This window comes from Scylla paramamosain, unplaced genomic scaffold, assembly GCF_035594125.1.
Source record: "Scylla paramamosain isolate STU-SP2022 unplaced genomic scaffold, ASM3559412v1 Contig89, whole genome shotgun sequence".
Classification (NCBI taxonomy): Eukaryota; Metazoa; Arthropoda; class Malacostraca; order Decapoda; family Portunidae; genus Scylla; species Scylla paramamosain.
In genome coordinates, this window is record NW_026973754.1 from 153,364 (window position 1) to 173,179 (window position 19,816).

Sequence of the window (19,816 nt, forward strand, 5' to 3'; positions counted from 1 at the left end):
GTTACCACATTACACACTCTTGATTCTTGTGCCATTCCTACATTAACTAATTATTCAACCAACAAAAATCAAATTAAAAAGTTAATAAAAATAAAAAAAAATAAAAACCTTATTGGAGAGAACTTGCACATTCTGCTGCTGTGCTGTCAGTTGCTGCACTTGATTGGCTGGAATCTTGATGACCTGCTGTCCCCCAGAAGTGACAATCTGGCCACTCCGGACGGTGCTCACTGTCCCCTAAGGAAGACACCAGACACTTGCTTCCCCTTCAACAGCACATCACTCTCCCAACTCTCCCTTTCCCACTATCAACTCAAAACTTACATTTCTCTCTCTTACAAATAATTTAATTTACATCCCTGTCCCAGTTTGACATGCACATCTCTTTCACAGCTTCAACTTTCCCTCATGGTGCTGCAAACATTGCCATAATGAAACAAGCACAGCCACACAACACTACTCACCTGTCCAGGTTGAGGAATATTGCTCTTTATGACAATCTTCTGAGGACTTGAAAGAATGTTCCTCACAGCTCCACCACTGCTCACTTGAGTTAAAATCTGCAAAGACAGTGTCCAGATACAACTCTAAGCACCTCAGTTAAACTGTTAGCATGAGAATACACAGGATATCAGATAGTCCTTCTGTGTCAACAAAGTATTAAGTGAGGGCAACATTTTGTGAAATACAGAAATTGCTGGATGACAACATTTATGATGAATTCCTGGCTGAAAAAAGTACACACAGCATACATTCTAATAATGAAGAGCGAGTGGAAGTCACTCACACATTCATTTTTACATATATGTAGATACAGATTATAATCTCTTAGATGACCTAAGGGAGTCATAATTTTAGTGTATCTGTTGTAACCCAAGAATCACCAAGAAGAAACCAAACACATGAGCTATCACCACCCTGACAGATGAGAGACGAGATGTGACCATCGAGATCAACATGCGGCAAGTCATCACAAGACTAACAGACCCAGAGAACAGCAGTAGATTACAAGAAGAGGTACCAAGGTGGCTGTCACAAAATTAGTACACAAGGGAAACAGAGGTCACCGGCAGCAAATGACATGGACAAGATGGACAGCTGGCACAACATATGAAACGCTGCCTCCTTGTTCCTTATTAGATGTGATTTACCAAAGTTACTAAAAATTTTTAAAAATGGAAAAATAAACCATGATTGAAGTCTGAGAAGATAAGTCTAGTTACTTGAAAAATTAGGGAAAAAAACAAGATCGTGCAATATGGAAGCATGACATACCTAAATATTAATCTCAACTCCTCAAATATGAAGAAGCAATATAAATAATGATGAATGTTGGATGCATCCACTGACGACTCTCTACTTGATGTTTACATAACTTGTTTCTAGGATGGTTAGAAAATTCAACAAATGATTACACTATTAACTGCACTTTAGGATGGCTGGCACTTAGCCACCAGTCACAGGCAGCCATTCATACCATTCATAGCCAAGCAACACACAATCCTGCACCATAACAATGTTTAGAGGGATAAATGGTAATGTTGCTGAACTGATAATTAACAATGACAACTTATGTAGGGAATTACAGATAGAAGTTTGCTTAAATCTTGTATTCCTATGTATAAGAGTTTGCACAATAGCTTCTGCCCATCCTGCATGTAAAGCCTTGTTTGTAATATGTTGGCTAATAATGCACAATATTCCATCCCTTCATGAAAATGCACATAGCTTTTCTCTGTGACATCTCACCTAAAGATTCATAATTCTTATCATATATATTTTTAAAATGGAACCTCCAATAAGAAAAATATATTCACAGTACAGAAAATAGCATAAATATAGAAATAAGACTTAAAGAAGCACAAACAAGACAAAGGCCGGAGCTTGCTGATGAAACACACAATAACGGCAGCCCCTTATAGACAAGCAGGGAGGAAAGCAACCACTGCCGGACAACCCACCTCCTGTGTGGAAGGAGGGGCTGGGGCAATTTTGGTGGGTGACTTGGAGGACACAGGGACCAACTTATTGGGACTCTTCAAAGGGGACACTCCACCCATACTCACCCGCTGCACAACAATCTGCTGAACGGAGGCTACATTAACAACCGGTATCTTCCTCCTTGCACGGAGCTTCTTTCTTCGAATCTAATCTGCAGAGATGCCTGTTTCTGGCAATTCCCTTACAGGATGTGGATGGCCATGGCAAAAGTCTCCATCTGCACCTGTCCATGCACCTCATCCCTGCACTCTACTGTCCTACCACTCTCTTGTCCTTGCTCTCATATATTCTAACAATCTATCCTCACACTTTATTGGGGAATGTCTCCTTAATTGTATTCATCTTTACACTTTCTTTCCCTGTCTACTTTCAGACCTCTAAAGATTACCAACATAGCTTCTTGTAGTTGCAGAATGATATCCAGAATTCTGTTCAATTTTTCTGATGGCATTTGAGAGGGAAGCTGGAGCTACACCACAACTCCATTTACCTTTCTGGGATTTCTGATGCCTCACTTTTTCTGGAGATATCCCTTAATCACCTTATTATTATTATTCCTACCATAATTACATCTAGCTCTGATCTTCATCTTAGCTAAGTCTACTTCATCAAATAGAGGAAAATGAGTGCAGGGTGATGGTGTCATTCTGTTGGAGAGAGAGAGAGAGAGAGAGAGAGAGAGAGAGAGAGAGAGAGAGAGAGAGAGAGAGAGAGAGAGAGAGAGAGAGAGAGAGAGAGAGAGAGAGAGAGAGAGAGATGCTGCATCAAGACAAAACTCAGGTTCACCAGTGTTCCTTCCTGACCTTGTTTGGAGATTGGCCCTGTGGCTTGGAGGATGGCAAGAGGCCCACATGCTGTGCCTGCTGCAAGGTCAGCTTGGCAGGGGAGGCTGCAGTATTACCACTCTGGCTGGTGATGAGGCGCACCTGCTGGCTCCCAATGTTGCTCATGCCCCCGCCAGCCTGACTGCTGGTGATCACCTTGGTCACCGTCTGCACAGGCAAGGCAGGCATGTCAGCATGTCAGTTGGAAACGTTTCTTTCACAGCTACATCATCACAAGTCCTATATGCTCTCAAACCAAAGAGGGTTTATGGTCAATCAGTTATGATTCACATTCTTCATAAAAGGGTACAGGAAATCATCATTAACATTTTAAAGATTAGTACATAAAAGTCCTGACTAATAAGCTGTACTTCCAGAGTATGTGCAAGAATCAACAAACCACAAGTCCCTGCATTAACTATATATCTATATAGCTTATCTCTATCACTATGTATCCTGTTATGAAGCTTTTTCCATCTAGAGCTAAAGGGAACACTTCAAAGACTACAGACCACTCTCCTAAAACACGGCTTCCACTCACACCACTGCTGTTGTGTGACTGGGTCTGCGATGACTGCTTGAACTGCACCGTCCGCACTGGGTGGGCCTGCGAGGTGACCACCATCTGCTGCCTCACTCCCCCACTGAGCTGAGATGTGTTCACCACCACCAGCTTGCTGTTGTTGCTGCTGCTAGGGCCCGACACTGTGCTCACCACCTGGCCGCCCGATGTGATGATTCGGTTGGCCATGGAACCAATAGAGATGTTATTCTGCTGAAATATATAAGTAAAAATTGGTCACCTTGCTTTTACTCCCGAGTTCCGTCTCATTGAGAAATATTACTAATTTCGATAAAACATTCAGAAATTTCTCCATTATTTGTTGGGTGCTGTAATTCCCACACTACTACTACATAAAATGTACAGTCAATACCTGACAGGTCCAGCCTGGATCTACTGATATACACATCATTATATTGGTATTGAGATGGCAAAGAAAAGCTGCCACACCTAATATAAATGATGGAATAAAAGTACAGAGAAGGCATCCTTAGTCCCTACATTCATGTGTTTCTGTCACCTTTTGCAACATCTAGCCATAATGTAAAAAACAGGGAGACTACTGCAAGTAAGGGTACAATGAAAAGATAGTAGGAATAAATAAGACACTACAGTAGCACTACAGAAGCAGCTGTAGCCTCACCTGGTTCTGCTGCAGAACTACAAACTGGCCCAAGCTGCTCTTTATGAGCTGTGGCGTCTCTGAAACTATCTGGGAGGAAGAGGAGTCACCCGAAGACACAGAAGCCAGCAGAGCCGAGGTGGTGGCAGCCTCACCGCCTGTGGACATCTCCTCTCCTGCCATGCCAATCAGCTCACCACCCTGCTGCAGCATGTCCATTTCACCTGTGCGGGAGAACCAAAAGTATGTAACACACAGCAGACAATAGTGAGTGATACATTCCCTGATATTGCCTCCTGTGGATAGAGATCAAGGCCAACACACAATTATGTACAAGTGCTTGAAAGGACTATAAATTTAATTTTTCTGTCCTTGTATGGCCATGACAAATCTGCAGCTGATACTCACCAATGACCTGGTCATGGTCAGTGAGGGTGTCCACTTCCATTGGCTGGTGGTGAGCATGGGAGTCCAGCTGCTGAGACTCTTCCAGCACTTCGCTCTCTCCACCCTCCACCTCCACAATGTTGCCCACTGTCACCCCATTAGAGATGAGCACTCCAGGAGTGTCCACCACCTGGGATAAACAAGTAGAGTAATAGTTAGGGATCACTAACAACACTAAGGGATCACTGTCTAAGAATAGTGTATAATGCATAGCAATTATAATACTTCTTGGCGTGCAGGATTTCAGCATGGTAAATACAATAACCTTGATCACTTGCCAGTTTTTAGAAATGTTAGAAATGTCAACTTCTGAGAAGTCTAGTAAAAAATAATTGAGAATGATCTAGTACAGGATTTCAATACCCAACTTTGGTTGTATTCAATCTATCTCTCCAGTCCTTAGGCTTTTGTTGTATCTAATTCCTTATGATCTCAATCATGTCTTCTATTGGCAACTTATCTTTCACAAAATATTCAACACACTTTGCCACCACAATCATTGAAAAGAACCTGTTTTCCTCTCACCTACATCACTGCCCCAGCATCCTCTGACTACTGCTAGTAATACACCAAAAATAAGTGAAATCTGAAAGCTTGCCTCTGTAAGCAGTAATACTCACATGACCCTCAGTTGCCTCCTGCAGAGCCTCCAAGTCTGCCGGCTGGATGTTGCCCACCAGACTCTCTAGGTCTTGGGACGTCAGCTGGCTCGTCAGCTCCCCAAGTGCCGAGGCATCAATGAACACTGTGTTGCCCCCCCTCACTGCCATCTTTGTCTGTGGATGAGCAGGATCATAATCTTTGGCGATGTCACACACAAACACACCAACTACCAAACAAAGGGATAAATTGGATAAATATAGATACAAATGTAGCTCAGGCTCTGTACAGATAGGTACTAACACTTGTTCACCTTCCCAACTCATCATGTGACTAACACTTCTAAACTCCAATCAAGTCAAAGGGTGCATTATTGCCAATATGGCTGAATAAATTACAAGATCTCATACATCTTTAAGATGCATGTTATTGTTCGGGAGGTGCTGTGGTGAATAGGACAGACAGTGAGAGCAATGAAAGTGCACTTGGAATGTGTGGCATGTCAGTAAAATGTGATGGAACCATTCTCAGATTGGGAGAAAGTGGGAGAAAGTCTGGATATCTACAAAAGTGGATTTTTTTTGTGTGTGTAGGATGTGCATTGGCCAAAGGCAACAAAGTTAGAAGAAAAAGGCCCACTGAGGTGCCAGTCCCTAAACAGTCAGAAATGATCATGAAAACTGGAGGATAAGTGTCTCAAAACCTCCCTCAAGTCATAAGGAGGAAAGACAGAAGTAGAAAGGGAGTTCCAGAATTTACCAGAAAAAGAAATGAATGATTGAGAATATTGGTTAACACTTGCAATTGAGAGGTGGATAGAATAGGGATGAGAGAAAGTAGAAAGTTTTATGAAGTGAGGCTGCAGGAGGAGGGGAGGCATGCAGTTAGCAAGATCAGAAGAGCAGTTAGCATGAAAATCATTGAGATAGGAAGGTTGGAGTGGCCTTCAGGCGTCCTGGGTGAAGCCACCCAACTGTCAGGCAGCCATATTGTCGTAGGATAGGCAGCAACTGCAGGGCAGAGATGAAACACGTCATGGAAGTATTTCGCTATGTTGGAATGTATGTATGACCCCTCTTTTATGTTGGGGTTGGGATGAGGTCCCATAGTTACTAAGGAGAGTCAGGTCCGTATGGGTTGGGCTATGATGAGTCAGGTTAGCTCGAGTTAAGCCTGTGTCAGGGTGCTTATTAAGGAGTGTCAGGTCTTGATCCAAGTCGACCTACACATACTCTCTCAGTCAATAATTCAGTAGAGCTCTCGTATAGAGAGAGTAAAGACAGGAGTGTTGCTCCGTGCGTGGTGTGAAATGCCGACTACCTGTGTTGCATTTGGGTGCAATGAACAAGCGAACAAAAAATCTGATCCATCCATTACATTTCACCAGTAAGTTATTTATATATTCATTTATATATATATGATGTTCTAGGAAGTGTGCATGATTTTCATAATGAAGACTGACGCACAGGAAATAGGCGCTTTGATTATTTGATCGCAGTGTTAGGAACATGTTTACAGGCTACCAAAGGACCCGAGCAGAAGAAAGGAATGGCTTGCAGCTATACGAAGAGACAACTACACCCCAGGCAAACAGGCACGGCTCTGCTCCAAGCACTTTAGACCTGATGATTTCGACAGGACGTCCTTGTGTTACGTGAGGCTGCGAGATAGTGTTGTTCCCAGCATATTTGAGGCTTTCCCTTCACACTTACAGAAAAAAACAAGCAAAAGGAAACCTCCCAAATCTCGCCCTCTCTGTGATCCTGCCCCACAAGAAGTGCAAGATAGTGGAAATTCTACTTTAGCTGTGCCGGAAAATCCTGTGCAAACAAACTCAGGTGAGTCACCAACCAAAGCCCAGCTAAAGAGGAAGCTGGGAGAAACAGAAACACAACTCGTGAAGTCTAGAAAAAAATTAAACTGTTGCATCAGAAAACAAGACGACTCAAGAAAAAAAATGCCGAATTGTGTTCTGTGATCAGTGCATTGAAACAAAAAAACCTAGTAAGTGAAAATAGTTTGACAGTTTTAGAGTCATGTGCTGGCGGAATGAGTGACCTTGTGAAAAGACAGGTTGCTAAGAATAGCGGTGAACCCTTGCTTGCTCAGTATTCTCCTACCTTGAAAAGTTTTGCTCTCACTTTGCATTTCTACTCTCCAAATGCTTATAGATTCGTAAGGAAAACTTTTGACACCTGCCTCCCTCACCCACGAACACTACGAAAATGGTACAACACTGTAGAGGTGAAACCAGGATTCACAAATGTAGCGTTCAGTGCACTCAAGCAACAAATTCAGTCATCCCCAGACAACCACAGTGTCTTTTCACTAATAATGGATGAAATGGCTATACGTCAAGAAGTTGAGTGGGATGGAAATAAATATCATGGATTTATAGACATGGGAACTGAGCTTGACGATGACTGCTTACCTGTGGCCAAGGAAGCACTTACTCTTATGGTAGTGTCACATAAGTCTGCTTTTAAGGTGCTAGTTGGATATTTTTTGATAAATGGACTTGGCGGCATTGAAAGAAGTAATTTAGTTTTGCAGGCATTAAGTGAACTTCATTCAGTTGGGGTAAATATTGTGTCCCTTACTTGTGATGGTTCTGCTCCTAATTTAAGCATGTTAACCCATCTTGGCTGCAGTTTACAACCTCATAATATTAAGTCGCACTTCAGTCATCCTTCGACAGGCAAGCCAGTCTGTGCTTTGCTTGATCCATGTCACATGTTCAAGTTAGTTAGGAATTCCCTTGGCAACCTAGGCACATTTTTGGATGGGAAAGGTAACACTATTGAGTGGGAATTTATTAAAAGACTTCATAAGTTGCAGGAAAAGGAAGGTCTACATCTCGGGAATAAGTTGAGAGCTGCACACATTGACTTTTTAAAGAAGCCAATGAATGTAAAGTTGGCTGTACAACTGCTTAGTGAGTCTGTCGCTGACTCTCTTCAGTTTTGCTTAGATCAGAAAATACCAGGATTCCAAGGTTGCCAAGGAACAATAAATTTCATACGTGCTTTTAATGCACTGTTTGACATCATGAATTCTAGGAATTTATGTAGCTACGGCTGGAAACGCCCTTTGCAAGCAGATAATAATTCTGAGGTAATGCAATTCCTTACAGAAATCCAAGAGTATCTGTTGGCCCTAACACTGCCTCGTGATAATTTGCCAGTTGTTAGGTCCAGAAGAAAAACAGGCTTTATTGGATTCCTTGTATGTTGCAAAAGTATTGAAAAGATTAATGAAATGTTGCTTACTTCTCCAAAACCAGTCTTAGAATATCTTTTAACTTATAAGATGAGTCAGGACCATATTGAATTGTTTTTCAGCATGATAAGAAGTAAGGGAGGGTTCAATAACAATCCATCTGCTCGGCAGTTCTTAGCTGCCTACAAGAGGGTGTTGACACACTCTGAAATACAAGAAGTAAGTCGTGGGAATTGTATGCCTTTAGAGTCTGTCCCGATCCTCACCACCTCGAGTCACTATTTAGAGGCTCCTAATGCAAGTGTACCTTCTAGCAGTGTCATCAACCATTCCCTTCATAAAAGCAGAGTTCTAGAGGCTGTTGTAACTGATGAAAACAAGGAATCTGAGGTGGGCAGCAAAAGCTTAGCTTCTGCCTGTGTTCTTTCTCCTTACTCTGACAAAATCGTTAGCTATATAGCCGGGTCTGTCAGTTTAAAGCTTAAGAGATTTTTAAATTGTGAGTCGTGTTGTAATGCTCTATTTAGCCATCATCTGGATGCGACTCACGGATTAATCTCAGTTAAAAATAAAGGCCACCTCTCTTCCATCCAGAGATGTTGTTGCCATTTGCCTTCTGTGTGAAAGGAAATTCAGAGAGAAAGTGTTACTGTGTAGTGACCAACCATATGCAAAGCTGTCAACACATGCTTGGCACAACATTGTAACACTTGTACTGTCTGAGTTCCAGGAGAGGATTGTCTTCTCCAGCCTGGCACAACACATGTTAGACAGTGAGCCTGTCACTAATCATGTCGTGTTACTAATCAAGGCTGTAGCCGAGACCTATCTGCAGGTCAGGTACAGATATGCAGCCAGACAGTTTACTGCAAGACTGATTTCCCGTAAAGGGGTCAAAAGTAGAACCACGATGAACAAATTAGTATTATTTAGTGGAATGTGATTATGTATATAATCTATAATATCTAGTTATAAGGACATGTTGGCATACAATATATGGGTAGCAGTAACACAGTAGTTTCATTTGACACGGCAGCATATTATAAATGAGTGTAAACAGTGTAAAAAGGGGTACAAGAAAAATGCTTGGTAAGTGACAGCTCCCACATCAATATGGCGGACGGGGGAGAGCGGTGGCTTCCTCCTGCCAGTACTGCCCGCGCGGCTCAGGGCCACTCCAACCTTCCTATCTCAATGATGAAAATAGTGGTACAAGATGGCAAGAGACACAATATTGTGGCAAAAAGAGAGAGAGATTGCAAAGTCTGTTACAGTGTTATGAGTGGAACTCCCCATACATGTAAGGCATACTCCTTACATGGATGGATAAGGTCCCTGTACAGAATCAGCAATTGGAGGAGATAAGAAAAAAAAACTGGCTTAACTTTATAGAAGCTGTTTTAGCTAGAAATAAGACAAAGTTTCCAGTTTATATTATAAGTAAAGGATAGACTGAAGATGTTTAGTGTAGAAGAAGGGGACAGTTGAGAGTCAATGAAGAAGAGAAGATAGCTATCTAGAAGGTAGCATCATGTCGATGTTGAGGAGGAGGAGGAGGAGGAGGAGGAGGAGGACAAAGATGAGGAAGAGGAAGAGGAAGAGGAGGAGGAGGAGGAGGATGAAAAGCATGGATACAAGAGCAAGTTATGTCATTGCCTACAAAGATGCAACATCCAGCTCTGGATTAAAATGAGTATGGAGAAAATAGGAGGGAACAGAGAAGGAGCTACTGTCAGTTGGCTCAGACACCTGCATTTTGGTGACGAAAAGATGAGGCTTATTAGAGGGGAGGTGGTGTTCTACAGATTGAAAATTAGATAAGGCGGCAAATGCTGCATAAATTAATGAAGAAAAAGTTGAGTAGGGTGTCAAGACACTTAAGTTCGATACCTGAAGAAGAGTCCGTCCTGGGGACATTTGTGGTCTCCTTCCCAGACAGGGACTCCAAAGCTTGTGTAAGAGCCACCATCATAAATTTTGAATTCTGAGTGAAGGGTGTCTGCATATTAGGTACATGTAGAGTTGTGTGAAGGGAGAGAGTTGTCTTTAGAGGGCAGGGTGTGACTGGCCCCTTGCACTGCGAGTCACAAATGGAAACATTCAGTGTGGTCACAGCTGGGTCATTGGAAAGTTTACAGCATCCCTGATCCACAACAACACTGGGAGTGATTATCATTTTGGCATGTGTCAGAGGAGGAAGACAATATAAAATAGAACAGTGCTGGAATACCTATCTGAAAGAGAGACACCTTCACTTAAACCCCTAATACTTGCATGCTAGATACTCTACACTGACAAAAAACAACTCAGGGCAACATCACTATACCTTACACTACACGTAAAACAGCCGACCATCGCTGGGAGAGGCAGGATGATGCGGGAATTTAGCGATAATACGAGCACAGGGTCAGGAACACACGCGGTGAGGAGCAGGAAGGAAAGTGAACGGAATGTGGCCTTGGTACTGCGTCATTTGTTCGGAATGTGCGCGAACCAGATGCGTGAGTCTTCTACAGGCGATTTCAATGCAACTAAGGATCATGAAGTGCTGTAGGTGGAATATAAGGGTGAAGTGGTTATCTGAGTGAGGTTTAGGTGAGTTTTTGAGTGTGTATAGGTGGGAAAGACGAGCTGTTGTGAGTTTTAATTAGTGTTTCGAAGCTTCAGTCGAGACAAAAGGTACACGTTGCCGGAGGAAGGATAATACTTAAAATATTCATACTTCCTCACCTTATCTTACTTACTCACTGACTCAGCGCATATTTAATGTTGTGTAATGTAATGCGGGGATGATAGTAAGGTCAATGTTGATGTCTTTGTTGTGGAGTAATTTATTGTGCATTATTCTTGTTCGTCTGTCCGCTCTCTGGTGACTCAACGACAGCCTATCATCTCCCTGCATTTTTCTCGTGCCCCGTTCCTCTCTCCTCTGCTCCTCACTCTCCCCATCTCTCCTACCTCCATCCACTCTCTCCCTCCCGTCACCTACCCCCTCATCTCCCGGTCCTCTTAGCTACTTCCGCTCTCTAGATAGATAGATAAAGAGGTAGACAGACATACAACTAGAAAGACAGACATAGAAGAAAGATAGATAGACAGACAGACAGACAACTAGCAAGATACAGAAAAATAGACTGGTAAATAATGAAGGGTTCTGCTGTAGAAGGTGAGACGCAGAGGGGTGAAGGAGGCACTGAAAAAAAAAAAAAAAAAAAAAAAGAAAAAAAAGGGGAGCCGCCGTGGTACAGTGGAACCGCGCGCGCTTTGGGGGCCAAGTGGTCATCAGGCGCACGGGTTCGAATCCTGGCTACGGTCCGAGGGTAGGAAGGGCATCCACTCGGGGTAACGGTTCCCAAATGCCAAATCCAAAAGTCCTTCATCAGGAGGCACCGTCTCAGCCCTAACAGACTAGGGAAAACTAGACTAGCTATCACCCACACTCTCCTGTACCACGACAGCCAGCTAGTGTAGAGAAAATGTGGAGAAACAAAGTATAAAGAAGCGTTTTACTTTAACATTCACCTTCAGAACAACACTTTGACGAGTCCTTTGAAAACCAACATGCCAAAGAGAACCAGGTCCACTTCTTTCTCTGAGGACTCGAATACCTCACCGCCCTCGTCCTCTTCCACGACCATCTCCCCCCCGACGTGGCCCATGAGGTCAGAGGATGAGGGGTATATGGTTTTCTTCCAGAGGCGGGACGACTGGGCCGAGTGGCGACCTACGCGGGTCTGGTACGTCTCCTCCGAGGGCGTGCAGGCGCTGGTGGGGCAGTGGAGTAACGCAGTGAAGTGGCCGCCCAATGGAGTGGCCTGGTGGATCAGTCTCCTTTCCTCGTCCAGCGGCGTGATGGGCGATCGGACTCCCTCACATGAAAACTCGATTCCTTTAACTTCGGATTCAGTTCCCCAAAATTCGGATTCGATTCCTCAAAATTCGGATTCGATTCCCTCTAACTCGGACTCGTCCCCCTTAAACGCAAACTCGACTCCCTTAAATTCAGATTCGGTGTCCTTTGACTCTGACTCGATTCACTTAACCTCAGACTCGACTCCTTTAAAACTGTTCTCAATCCCCTTTAGCCTGAACCTGAGGCTGTGTAGGGAAGAGGACAGCGTCATCATAGTGCGCTCAGAAGATGATGATGAGGAGCCACCGAAGAAGAGGCCCCGCTACTCATAAAGGTGAATGAGTGGACAGGTGAACAGAATAGCACAGGTGGGTGGAACAGGTGGACAGGACAGGTGGATAGGACAGGTGAACAGAACAGAACAGAAGGATAGAACAGGTGCATAGGTCAAGAAAATGATACAAGTGGATTAAATAGGACAAGTGGATAGAATAAGTTAGGTTAATAGGACAGGTGAACAGGTGTGAGCGTCCATTAGGTCCCCTCAGGTACAGATAATTACAGGTTTTGCTTACACTTTTCTTCCATCTCCGTTTCTCTATCTGTATTTTAATTAAGTTTTGTAATATCATCTCGTAAGGAAAGTTTGTATTTTACTTCATGAGCATAAAAACTACTTCTTATTTCACTTAATTTCTTATTGATGAGAATTTTAATTGTTGTTTTATCATTATAGATAGGAACATTAATTTACAGGAGGAAAAGAAGGAGGAAGAGGGCTAATGAGAAGATGAGAAAAGGAAGAAAGGGCAATGAGGAAGAGAGGATATTTGGGATGTGAGAGCGAAAATGGTAGAAGAGAGAAGCGAGAAAAACTGATGAGAAGGGAAGTGATGGAAGGAGAAGATGTGATTGGGAAGAGGGAAAGGAGGGGTAAAGGGGGAGAGGGGAGTCGGGAGGGAGAAAGCCTTATGAGGGAGGTGAGGGGAAGTGGAAGGAAGGAAATGTGAGAGAGATTGAGGGAGAGAGGAAGAGAAAGAAGAGAAGGAAGTGGAGTTGCGTGGAGTCATTTCCTTCACTTCCACACACACACACACACACACACACACACACACACACACAGACAGGGAAAGTCCTCATGTTTTAATTACTTCTTCCCTCATTACTGTTATCGAGGAGGTGAGAAGGGAAGGAAGAGGGGACAGTAGAGAAAGGGGAGGAAAAGAGGGGAAGGGAGGGGAGATAGCAAAAGGGAGAGGGAAGGAAGAAGGGTGAGTGTTAAGGTTTAGTGGTGAAAGTAGTAGTAGTAGTAGTAGTAGTAGTAGTAGTAGTAGTAGTAGTAGGAGGAGGAGGAGGAGGAGGAGGAGGAGGAGGAGGAGGAGGAGGAGGAGGAGGAGGATCATTTCAACATCAGGTTTCATCTCATTTCACCTTGTCTATATCCTCCTCCTCCTCCTCCTCCTCCTCCTGCTCCTGCTCCTCCTCCTCCACCTCTTCCTCATCTTCCTTCTCTTCAGTGTCAGCGCGAGTCTTTTTACATTCCACCTAACCACCAATCCTCCTCCTCCTCCTCCTCCTCCTCGCAGGATCTCTGTACAAACGTCAGCAGTCTAGATAATATGCAAACTTCCCTGACTCCAATTTGTCTTAACTTTGTCCATTTGTCCGTCAGTTTCCTGCGGCTGCCTCCTCCTCCTCCTCCTCCTCCTCTCTCTCTCTCTCTCTCTCTCTCTCTCTCTCTCTCTTTCTCTGCCACTCAATTTCTTGCTTCTACCTACCGACCGCATGGGAGGGTGAAAGAGAGGGTTGGAATTCTCTCTCTCTCTCTCTCTCTCTCTCTCTCTCTCTCTCTCTCTCTCTCTCTCTCTCTCTCTCCTTCCACCACCTGTATCTCCCTCCCTTCCCTCCTTCCCATCAATCTTCATTCCATCTCTCCTCTCTCCTCTCTCCTCCTCCTCCATCCCTTCCTCCTCCTCCTCCTCCTCCTCCTCCTCCTCCTCCTCCTATCATTCTCCTTGTTCTTCTTTTCAGAGCAATAAGGAGTAGTTTCCCTTTTCCCTTCTTTTCCCCTTCTTCCCTTTGCTTAGTAACTTAAGGAGGGATGAGTTGAGGGAACAGGATGCCAAAAATTAAGGGGAATTTAAAGGGAATTAAGGAGTGAGGGGAAAATTGTTCGAAATATGTAAATGGAAAGGAGTGAGGGGAATGAGAGGAGAGTGAGAGGGGAGTGAGGGGAGGTAGTAGAGGTTTGGAATAGACAAACACAGAGCCGCCCACACCACAAATGTCATGGGAGAGGGGAGTGAGAGGGGAAGAGAGAGGGGAAGAGAGAGGGGAAAGGGGAAGGAGAGGGGAATGACCAGGAGATATATAACTCCATAGTGCTGTTCCCCTCTCCCCTCTCCCCTCTCCCTCCTGCTCCCGTCTTTTCCTCCTCTCTTCTTTCTTCTCCCTTTGCTCTTCCCCTCACCCAAATCTTTCCCCTCGCCTTCACCTCTTCGTGTGTAATAATAATAATAATAATAATAAACGGTTTATTCTTTAGGCAGTCAACAAACTGAAAATGTACATTGGGGGTGGGGAAATACTTGACATTAATCCTAAAGGTAAGTCAAATCTAGAAGAGACTATTGATTGATGGCTCGCACCATGGTGGGAATCGCACTGAGTCTGTACCGGTCCGTACGTGGCGCCTTTAGGGGCGTTATCTTATTGTGGTGTCTGGTGGCACGGGTAGGGCGAGGCGCGTCAGGCGGCAGCATGTTTCTGAGACGTGGATGATTCAGAAGTCCCCTTCCAAACTTCTCTAGAGCCTCACTGTACCTGGTGGATAGTCTGAACAGCTTCAGGGTGTTCAGGGCTTCTTCATAGGTGGTGTATGCAGGGCCAAGGATGACCCTGCACGCCCTTTTCTGCACACTCTCCAACTGTAGCTGTTGAGTTTGTGTGAGGGAGGAGGACCACGCTGGGGAGGCGTACATGAGTTTGGGGAGGATGAAAGTAAGATACACCCCCCTTAACTCATCTGTCGGCGTCCCCAGCGACCTGAGTCTGCGCAGCATGTACAGCCTGTAGGTAGCTGATCTTATGGTGCTGGCGACATGCTGCTTCCAGGTCAGCTGGTCGTCCACCGTGACTCCGAGGAGCTTGGCACATCGGACCACCTGGAGGGGGTGAGGGCCCACTGAGAGCTGGGAAGGGGGCACTGGTACAGAGGAAGTACAGAAATGCATCACCACAGTTTTGTTGTGGTTGATGGTCATCCTGCTCTCCTCCGTCCACGTCTGCAGCCGCTCCAGGATCGCTTGCAGTGGCGAGTAGTCTGGGTTCTTGGTGGAAACTGGGACGCCCACGGTGCAGTCGTCCACATACTTCCAGCGATGGGGGGTGTCAGTGAGGGCGTCGTTAATGAGGAGGAGGAAGCATAGAGGACCCATCTTGGTCCCCTGGGGGACCCCACAAGTCAGCTGTTGGAAAGTAGAGACAGAGCCCTGATAGCGAACGGCCTGACGCCTCCCTGTGAGGAAGTCGGCTAGCCACGCTATCAGGTTAGGAGGGAGACCCAGACTCACTGCCTTGCTGATGACAACAGTGTGATCAACAAGATCAAAAGCCTTTTTGAAGTCCACAAAAGCAACAGCTAGAAAGGTGTTTCGCTTGTCCAGGTGGCTGTGGATGAATTCAAGGAAGCTGGTCAGGTAATGGGAGGTGGAGGTGGCTTTAATATTTCCAAACTGTCTGTGTGTGTGTGTGTGTGTGTGTGTGTGTGTGTGTGTGTGTGTGTGTGTGTGTGTGTGTGTGTGTGTGCTTGAACCAAACACCTACACGTCTTAATTTTTTTCCCATCCCAGTAACTAATAAATGCATCTGACCTTTCCCCACATTTTTCCCCTCATCTCCTCCCCTCACCCCATCACCAAGCTTTTTCCTCTTTCTCATTATTAAGAGATGCCAACAATACCGTCAAAATTCCCCCACTTCCTCCCCCCCACTTACCATCATTCCTCTTTCCCTCTTTCATCTTCCTCCCCCCCCTCTCTCTCTCTCTCTCTCTCTCTCTCTCTCTCTCTCTCTCTCTCTCTCCTCTCTCTCTCTCTCTCTCTCTCTCTCTCTCGCTCTCTCCCCTCGCCAGCATTGTCCCGGGGAGCTTGAGACACTCCAGGCGTTAAGGAGAGAGAACAGGTGAGTTATGAGTGAGGGGAGAGGTGAGGGGAGAGGGAGAGGGGAGACAGAGGGGAATAGGTAAGAAGGACGACAGGGAGAGAGAGAGGAAGGAAAGGATAAGAGGCAATAAAGAGATGATTATGATGATGGCAAAACCAGGTGAGAAAATAAGGGGAAAGTGAGGGGAATTGAGAGTATGAGGGGGAAATATGAAAGTGAATTGAAGGTGATGGAAAAATAAAGTTAAAATAAAAGGAAACAAGGAAAAAAGAGGGAAATTTAACAAAGAAAGGGGAAAAGGAGAAATGTAAAAAAAAGTTACAGAAAAGATGGTGAGAAGGAAAGTGAGGGGAAAAAAGAAGATGGGCGAGGAAAAATGAGAGGGGGAAAAAGATGAGAGGACAAATGAGAGGGGAAACTGAGAGGAAAATTATGATATGTAGTAATAAACGTGGAGGGAAAGTTTTATATATATCCTCTCTCTCTCTCTCTCTCTCTCTCTCTCTCTCTCTCTCTCTCTCTCCATAGGGTAAGTAGAAAACTGCTCCTTCCCTCACTTTTACCTCCATCTTTCTCGACTAAATCCCTCCTGATTCCCTCCTTTCCTCCTTCCCTCTTCCTAACTCTTTCTCAGCACCTCCTCATCCCTCCCTTCCTCCTCTTCCTCCCTCTCTTCCTCTCCTTCTCTACCTGCCTCTTCTCCCTCTCTTCACGATTACTACTATAATCCCCTCTTCTCTCTCTCTCTCTCTCTCTCTCTCTCTCTCTCTCTCTCTCTCTCTCTCTCTCTCTGTGGAAGAAAAGGAATGAAAAGAGCAAAAAAGTAAACAAAGGAACAGAAATTAAAGAAACGAAGAAATACAAAGGAAAAATCAGAGAGAGAGAGAGAGAGAGAGAGAGAGAGAGAGAGAGAGAGAGAGAGAGAGAGAGAGAGAGAGAGAGAGAGAGAGAGAGAGAGAGAGAGAAGGTATGTGCGAAGAATATAATTAGTCACGAACCTTCTTAAATTACAGACTTGTAGAATAATAAGAATCAAATGAAATTCGAGATAAGAATAATGATGCGAGGAGGAGGAGGAGGAGGAGGAGGAGGAGGAGGAGGAGGAGGAGGAGGAAGTAGGCAGGGAGGGAGGGGAGGAAGAACAGGTCATTCGTGAGGGAGGAAAATAAGAAAAAAGAAAAGTGGAAATGAATTAAAGAAGAAGAAGAAGAAGAAGAAGAAGAAGAAGAAGAAGAAGAAGAAGAAGAAGAAGAAGAAGAAGAAGAAGAAGAAGAAGAAATAACTAGAACAACAATAACAACAACAACAACAACAACAACAACAACAACAACAACAACAAACAAATAAACAAACAAAAAACAAACAAACAAACAAACACAAAAAAGACAAAGAATAAAACAAAAGCCAAAAAAAGAAAGAAATGGAAAAAACACTAAAAGAAAAGAAAAAAACGAAAAAAAAGAAAAAAAATGAAGAACAGAAGAAGAAGTAGAGGAAGAAGAAGAAGAAGAAGAAGAAGAAGAAGAAGAAGAAGAAGAAGAAGAAGAAGAAGAAAAAAAAAAAAGAAAGAAGACCAACAAAAAGAAAAAAAAAAGAGATCCATCAATTCCATTCAGATAAACATCATCCCTCCCTCTCTCCCTTCTCCCACCCCCATCACCCCCACAACTTTTCCCCTCACCGTGGCCTTGACTTTCTTGTAATAACTTGTTCTTTTTTAGAACATAGTGTATTTATCACACAACATGGTCAAGTTGACATTATATTATTTTGTTGACTTGTGTCGTTCATAACCACAGGGTTCCATATAAATTGCACAATTGTTCTTCTCTGCATCACTGCATCTTTGTTTATTGATGCCTAATGGTAATAATGGCGTTGTAGCTTTCTTTATCAAGTACATTTGAGGCAATAAATATACAAAATATGCTGTGGGATATTATGAAGTTACTGTATGTTATACATTGTATTATTTTTATGAAATGAAAGTATTATGATCGTCAAAGACGGTCGGTGTAATTGGTGTTGCCGGTTTGGAAAGGGAAGATGTGTTGGCGCGGTGGACCATCTGCCTCACTCCTCTCACCGTCATGCCCATGGTGTGCGCAACCCGGTCATATGGCCTGTTTGGATAATGCTTAATGTTACTATAATGTATAGGTCAATTGTATTTCTTCATTATTCTCTTGATTAAAATCACGATATTGTTATATGAATGATCATGCATATGAATATCTATACGGGCACGAATGAAACGTGTCCGTATTATGTAAACATGGAACGAGCTATATTATGTATAACAAATTCTCTTACATACCAATTAAATGGTGGGGGAGACGATGTAAAGGGGTGTTGGCGCGTAACATTTATGATCTACCCACATTCTCGTCAGCCTCATCCCCCTTCCCCACCACCTGTGCAAACCAGTAATTAGACGAAAATAAAAATATCCACCTACCTATTCAGACTTATGTATGTTGCACCACGGGTCCTCTCACTCCTGTACAATGTAGCGAGGCGAAGAACAAATGCCGTCCTGCATCCACGTGGGCAATGGAGCAACATGCCTGACATCGTTGATGGTTGTTGTGCTTGTAGGCGGGTGTAGGCGGGGCTAGACGAGTACCCCACATTCGTTCGAATGTGCATACGACCTTAGTGACCATGCCTGGCTTCGGCTTAATATACAGGAGTAAACTCCTTCGTAAACACATATAGCAATATGCTATGTGGGCCATAAATTATGTAGGGGCACTTGTTTTTCATGAAGACAGGTTATGTGCCTGTATTCTGAAAAAAAGCTTTGCTCTCACACCAGACTGTTTTCAAAGGACACAATGATGATCACACGGGTTTTCAAGACTGCTTTTCCCTTTGATGGTGTAGAAACCTTACCAGTCTGTCACGAGGACCGTAGAAACATCCTTAAAACCCGTGTAATTTCTACTACAGCCTCTTGAAAGTATTCGGATGCGGGCAGATATGTTTCCGGATACTGTGTAGGGTCTCTATAGACATCTGTTGTGTTTTGCTTTACTCTGCGAGAATTAACGTGTAAGTTGTGTGATGCGGGAACAGCTAGCCTGGGTGGACCTCCCCTCCTTTCTTCTTCCTCGGCTCGCTACGTACTGGGGTGGCGCCGCGCGCCAGTAAGTGATCCAAGCCTTACAGGAAACACTTAGCAAATGACTGATTAAATTTTTTTCGGCTGTTTTTTACAGTGGAAATAATGAAAACCATAGTTGAAGAAACAAACAAATTCTACGGTTTTACGATTGCTTGCAGAGTACTTTTACCCAACTCTCGCTTCCTAGACTGGCATCCAACAACTGTAAGGGAAATGAATTCTTTCCTGGCACTTATTATGCTGATGGGGCTGAATCTTAAAGAAAAGTATAAGCTTTACTGGTCGACTGATCCACTTCATCACGTGCCAGTTTTCAGTAAAGTGATGTCAGTAAACAGATTCACTGCCTTCCTGCAGTCCCTACATTTCCATGGCAACACAAAACCCACTGACGATG

At 44.0% G+C, this 19,816-nt stretch overlaps 2 protein-coding genes and 1 long non-coding RNA gene across 8 annotated transcripts in view; 1 reads left to right on the forward strand and 2 right to left on the reverse strand.

Annotated features, from left to right (window-relative positions):
* The window catches only part of LOC135098871 (protein lin-54 homolog), a 73,828-nt gene that overhangs the window by 5,878 nt on the left and 48,134 nt on the right, over positions 1–19,816 (reverse strand). The window contains exons 1-9 of one of the 6 annotated variants that reach the window (XM_064001266.1): positions 11,798–12,699; positions 5,077–5,232; positions 4,418–4,586; positions 4,031–4,233; positions 3,367–3,600; positions 2,805–2,993; positions 1,962–2,081; positions 465–560; positions 109–237 (exon numbers count right to left, since the gene is read on the reverse strand). In XM_064001266.1, the coding sequence (XP_063857336.1) occupies positions 109–237; positions 465–560; positions 1,962–2,081; positions 2,805–2,993; positions 3,367–3,600; positions 4,031–4,233; positions 4,418–4,586; positions 5,077–5,226 (1,290 nt within the window). In that variant the 5' untranslated portion in view covers positions 5,227–5,232; positions 11,798–12,699. Of the gene's footprint in view, positions 1–108; positions 238–464; positions 561–1,961; positions 2,082–2,804; positions 2,994–3,366; positions 3,601–4,030; positions 4,234–4,417; positions 4,587–5,076; positions 5,233–10,601; positions 10,899–11,797; positions 12,700–19,816 lie in introns of those variants that run through there. The other 5 variants (XM_064001268.1, XM_064001265.1, XM_064001269.1 and 2 more) reach the window with 5 other exon arrangements.
* Positions 6,080–11,746, forward strand: LOC135098879 (THAP domain-containing protein 5-like). The gene is made up of 6 exons (XM_064001287.1): positions 6,080–6,117; positions 6,575–6,894; positions 7,228–7,231; positions 8,398–8,665; positions 8,952–9,115; positions 11,734–11,746. The coding sequence occupies exons 1-6, from the start codon at positions 6,080–6,082 to the stop codon at positions 11,744–11,746; spliced, it is 807 nt and encodes a 268-aa protein (XP_063857357.1).
* Positions 18,113–19,170, reverse strand: LOC135098868 (uncharacterized). Its single transcript, XR_010267466.1, has 2 exons — positions 18,751–19,170; positions 18,113–18,415 (listed from the first exon to the last, which is right to left on the reverse strand). It is a non-coding gene; the product is annotated as an uncharacterized LOC135098868 (long non-coding RNA).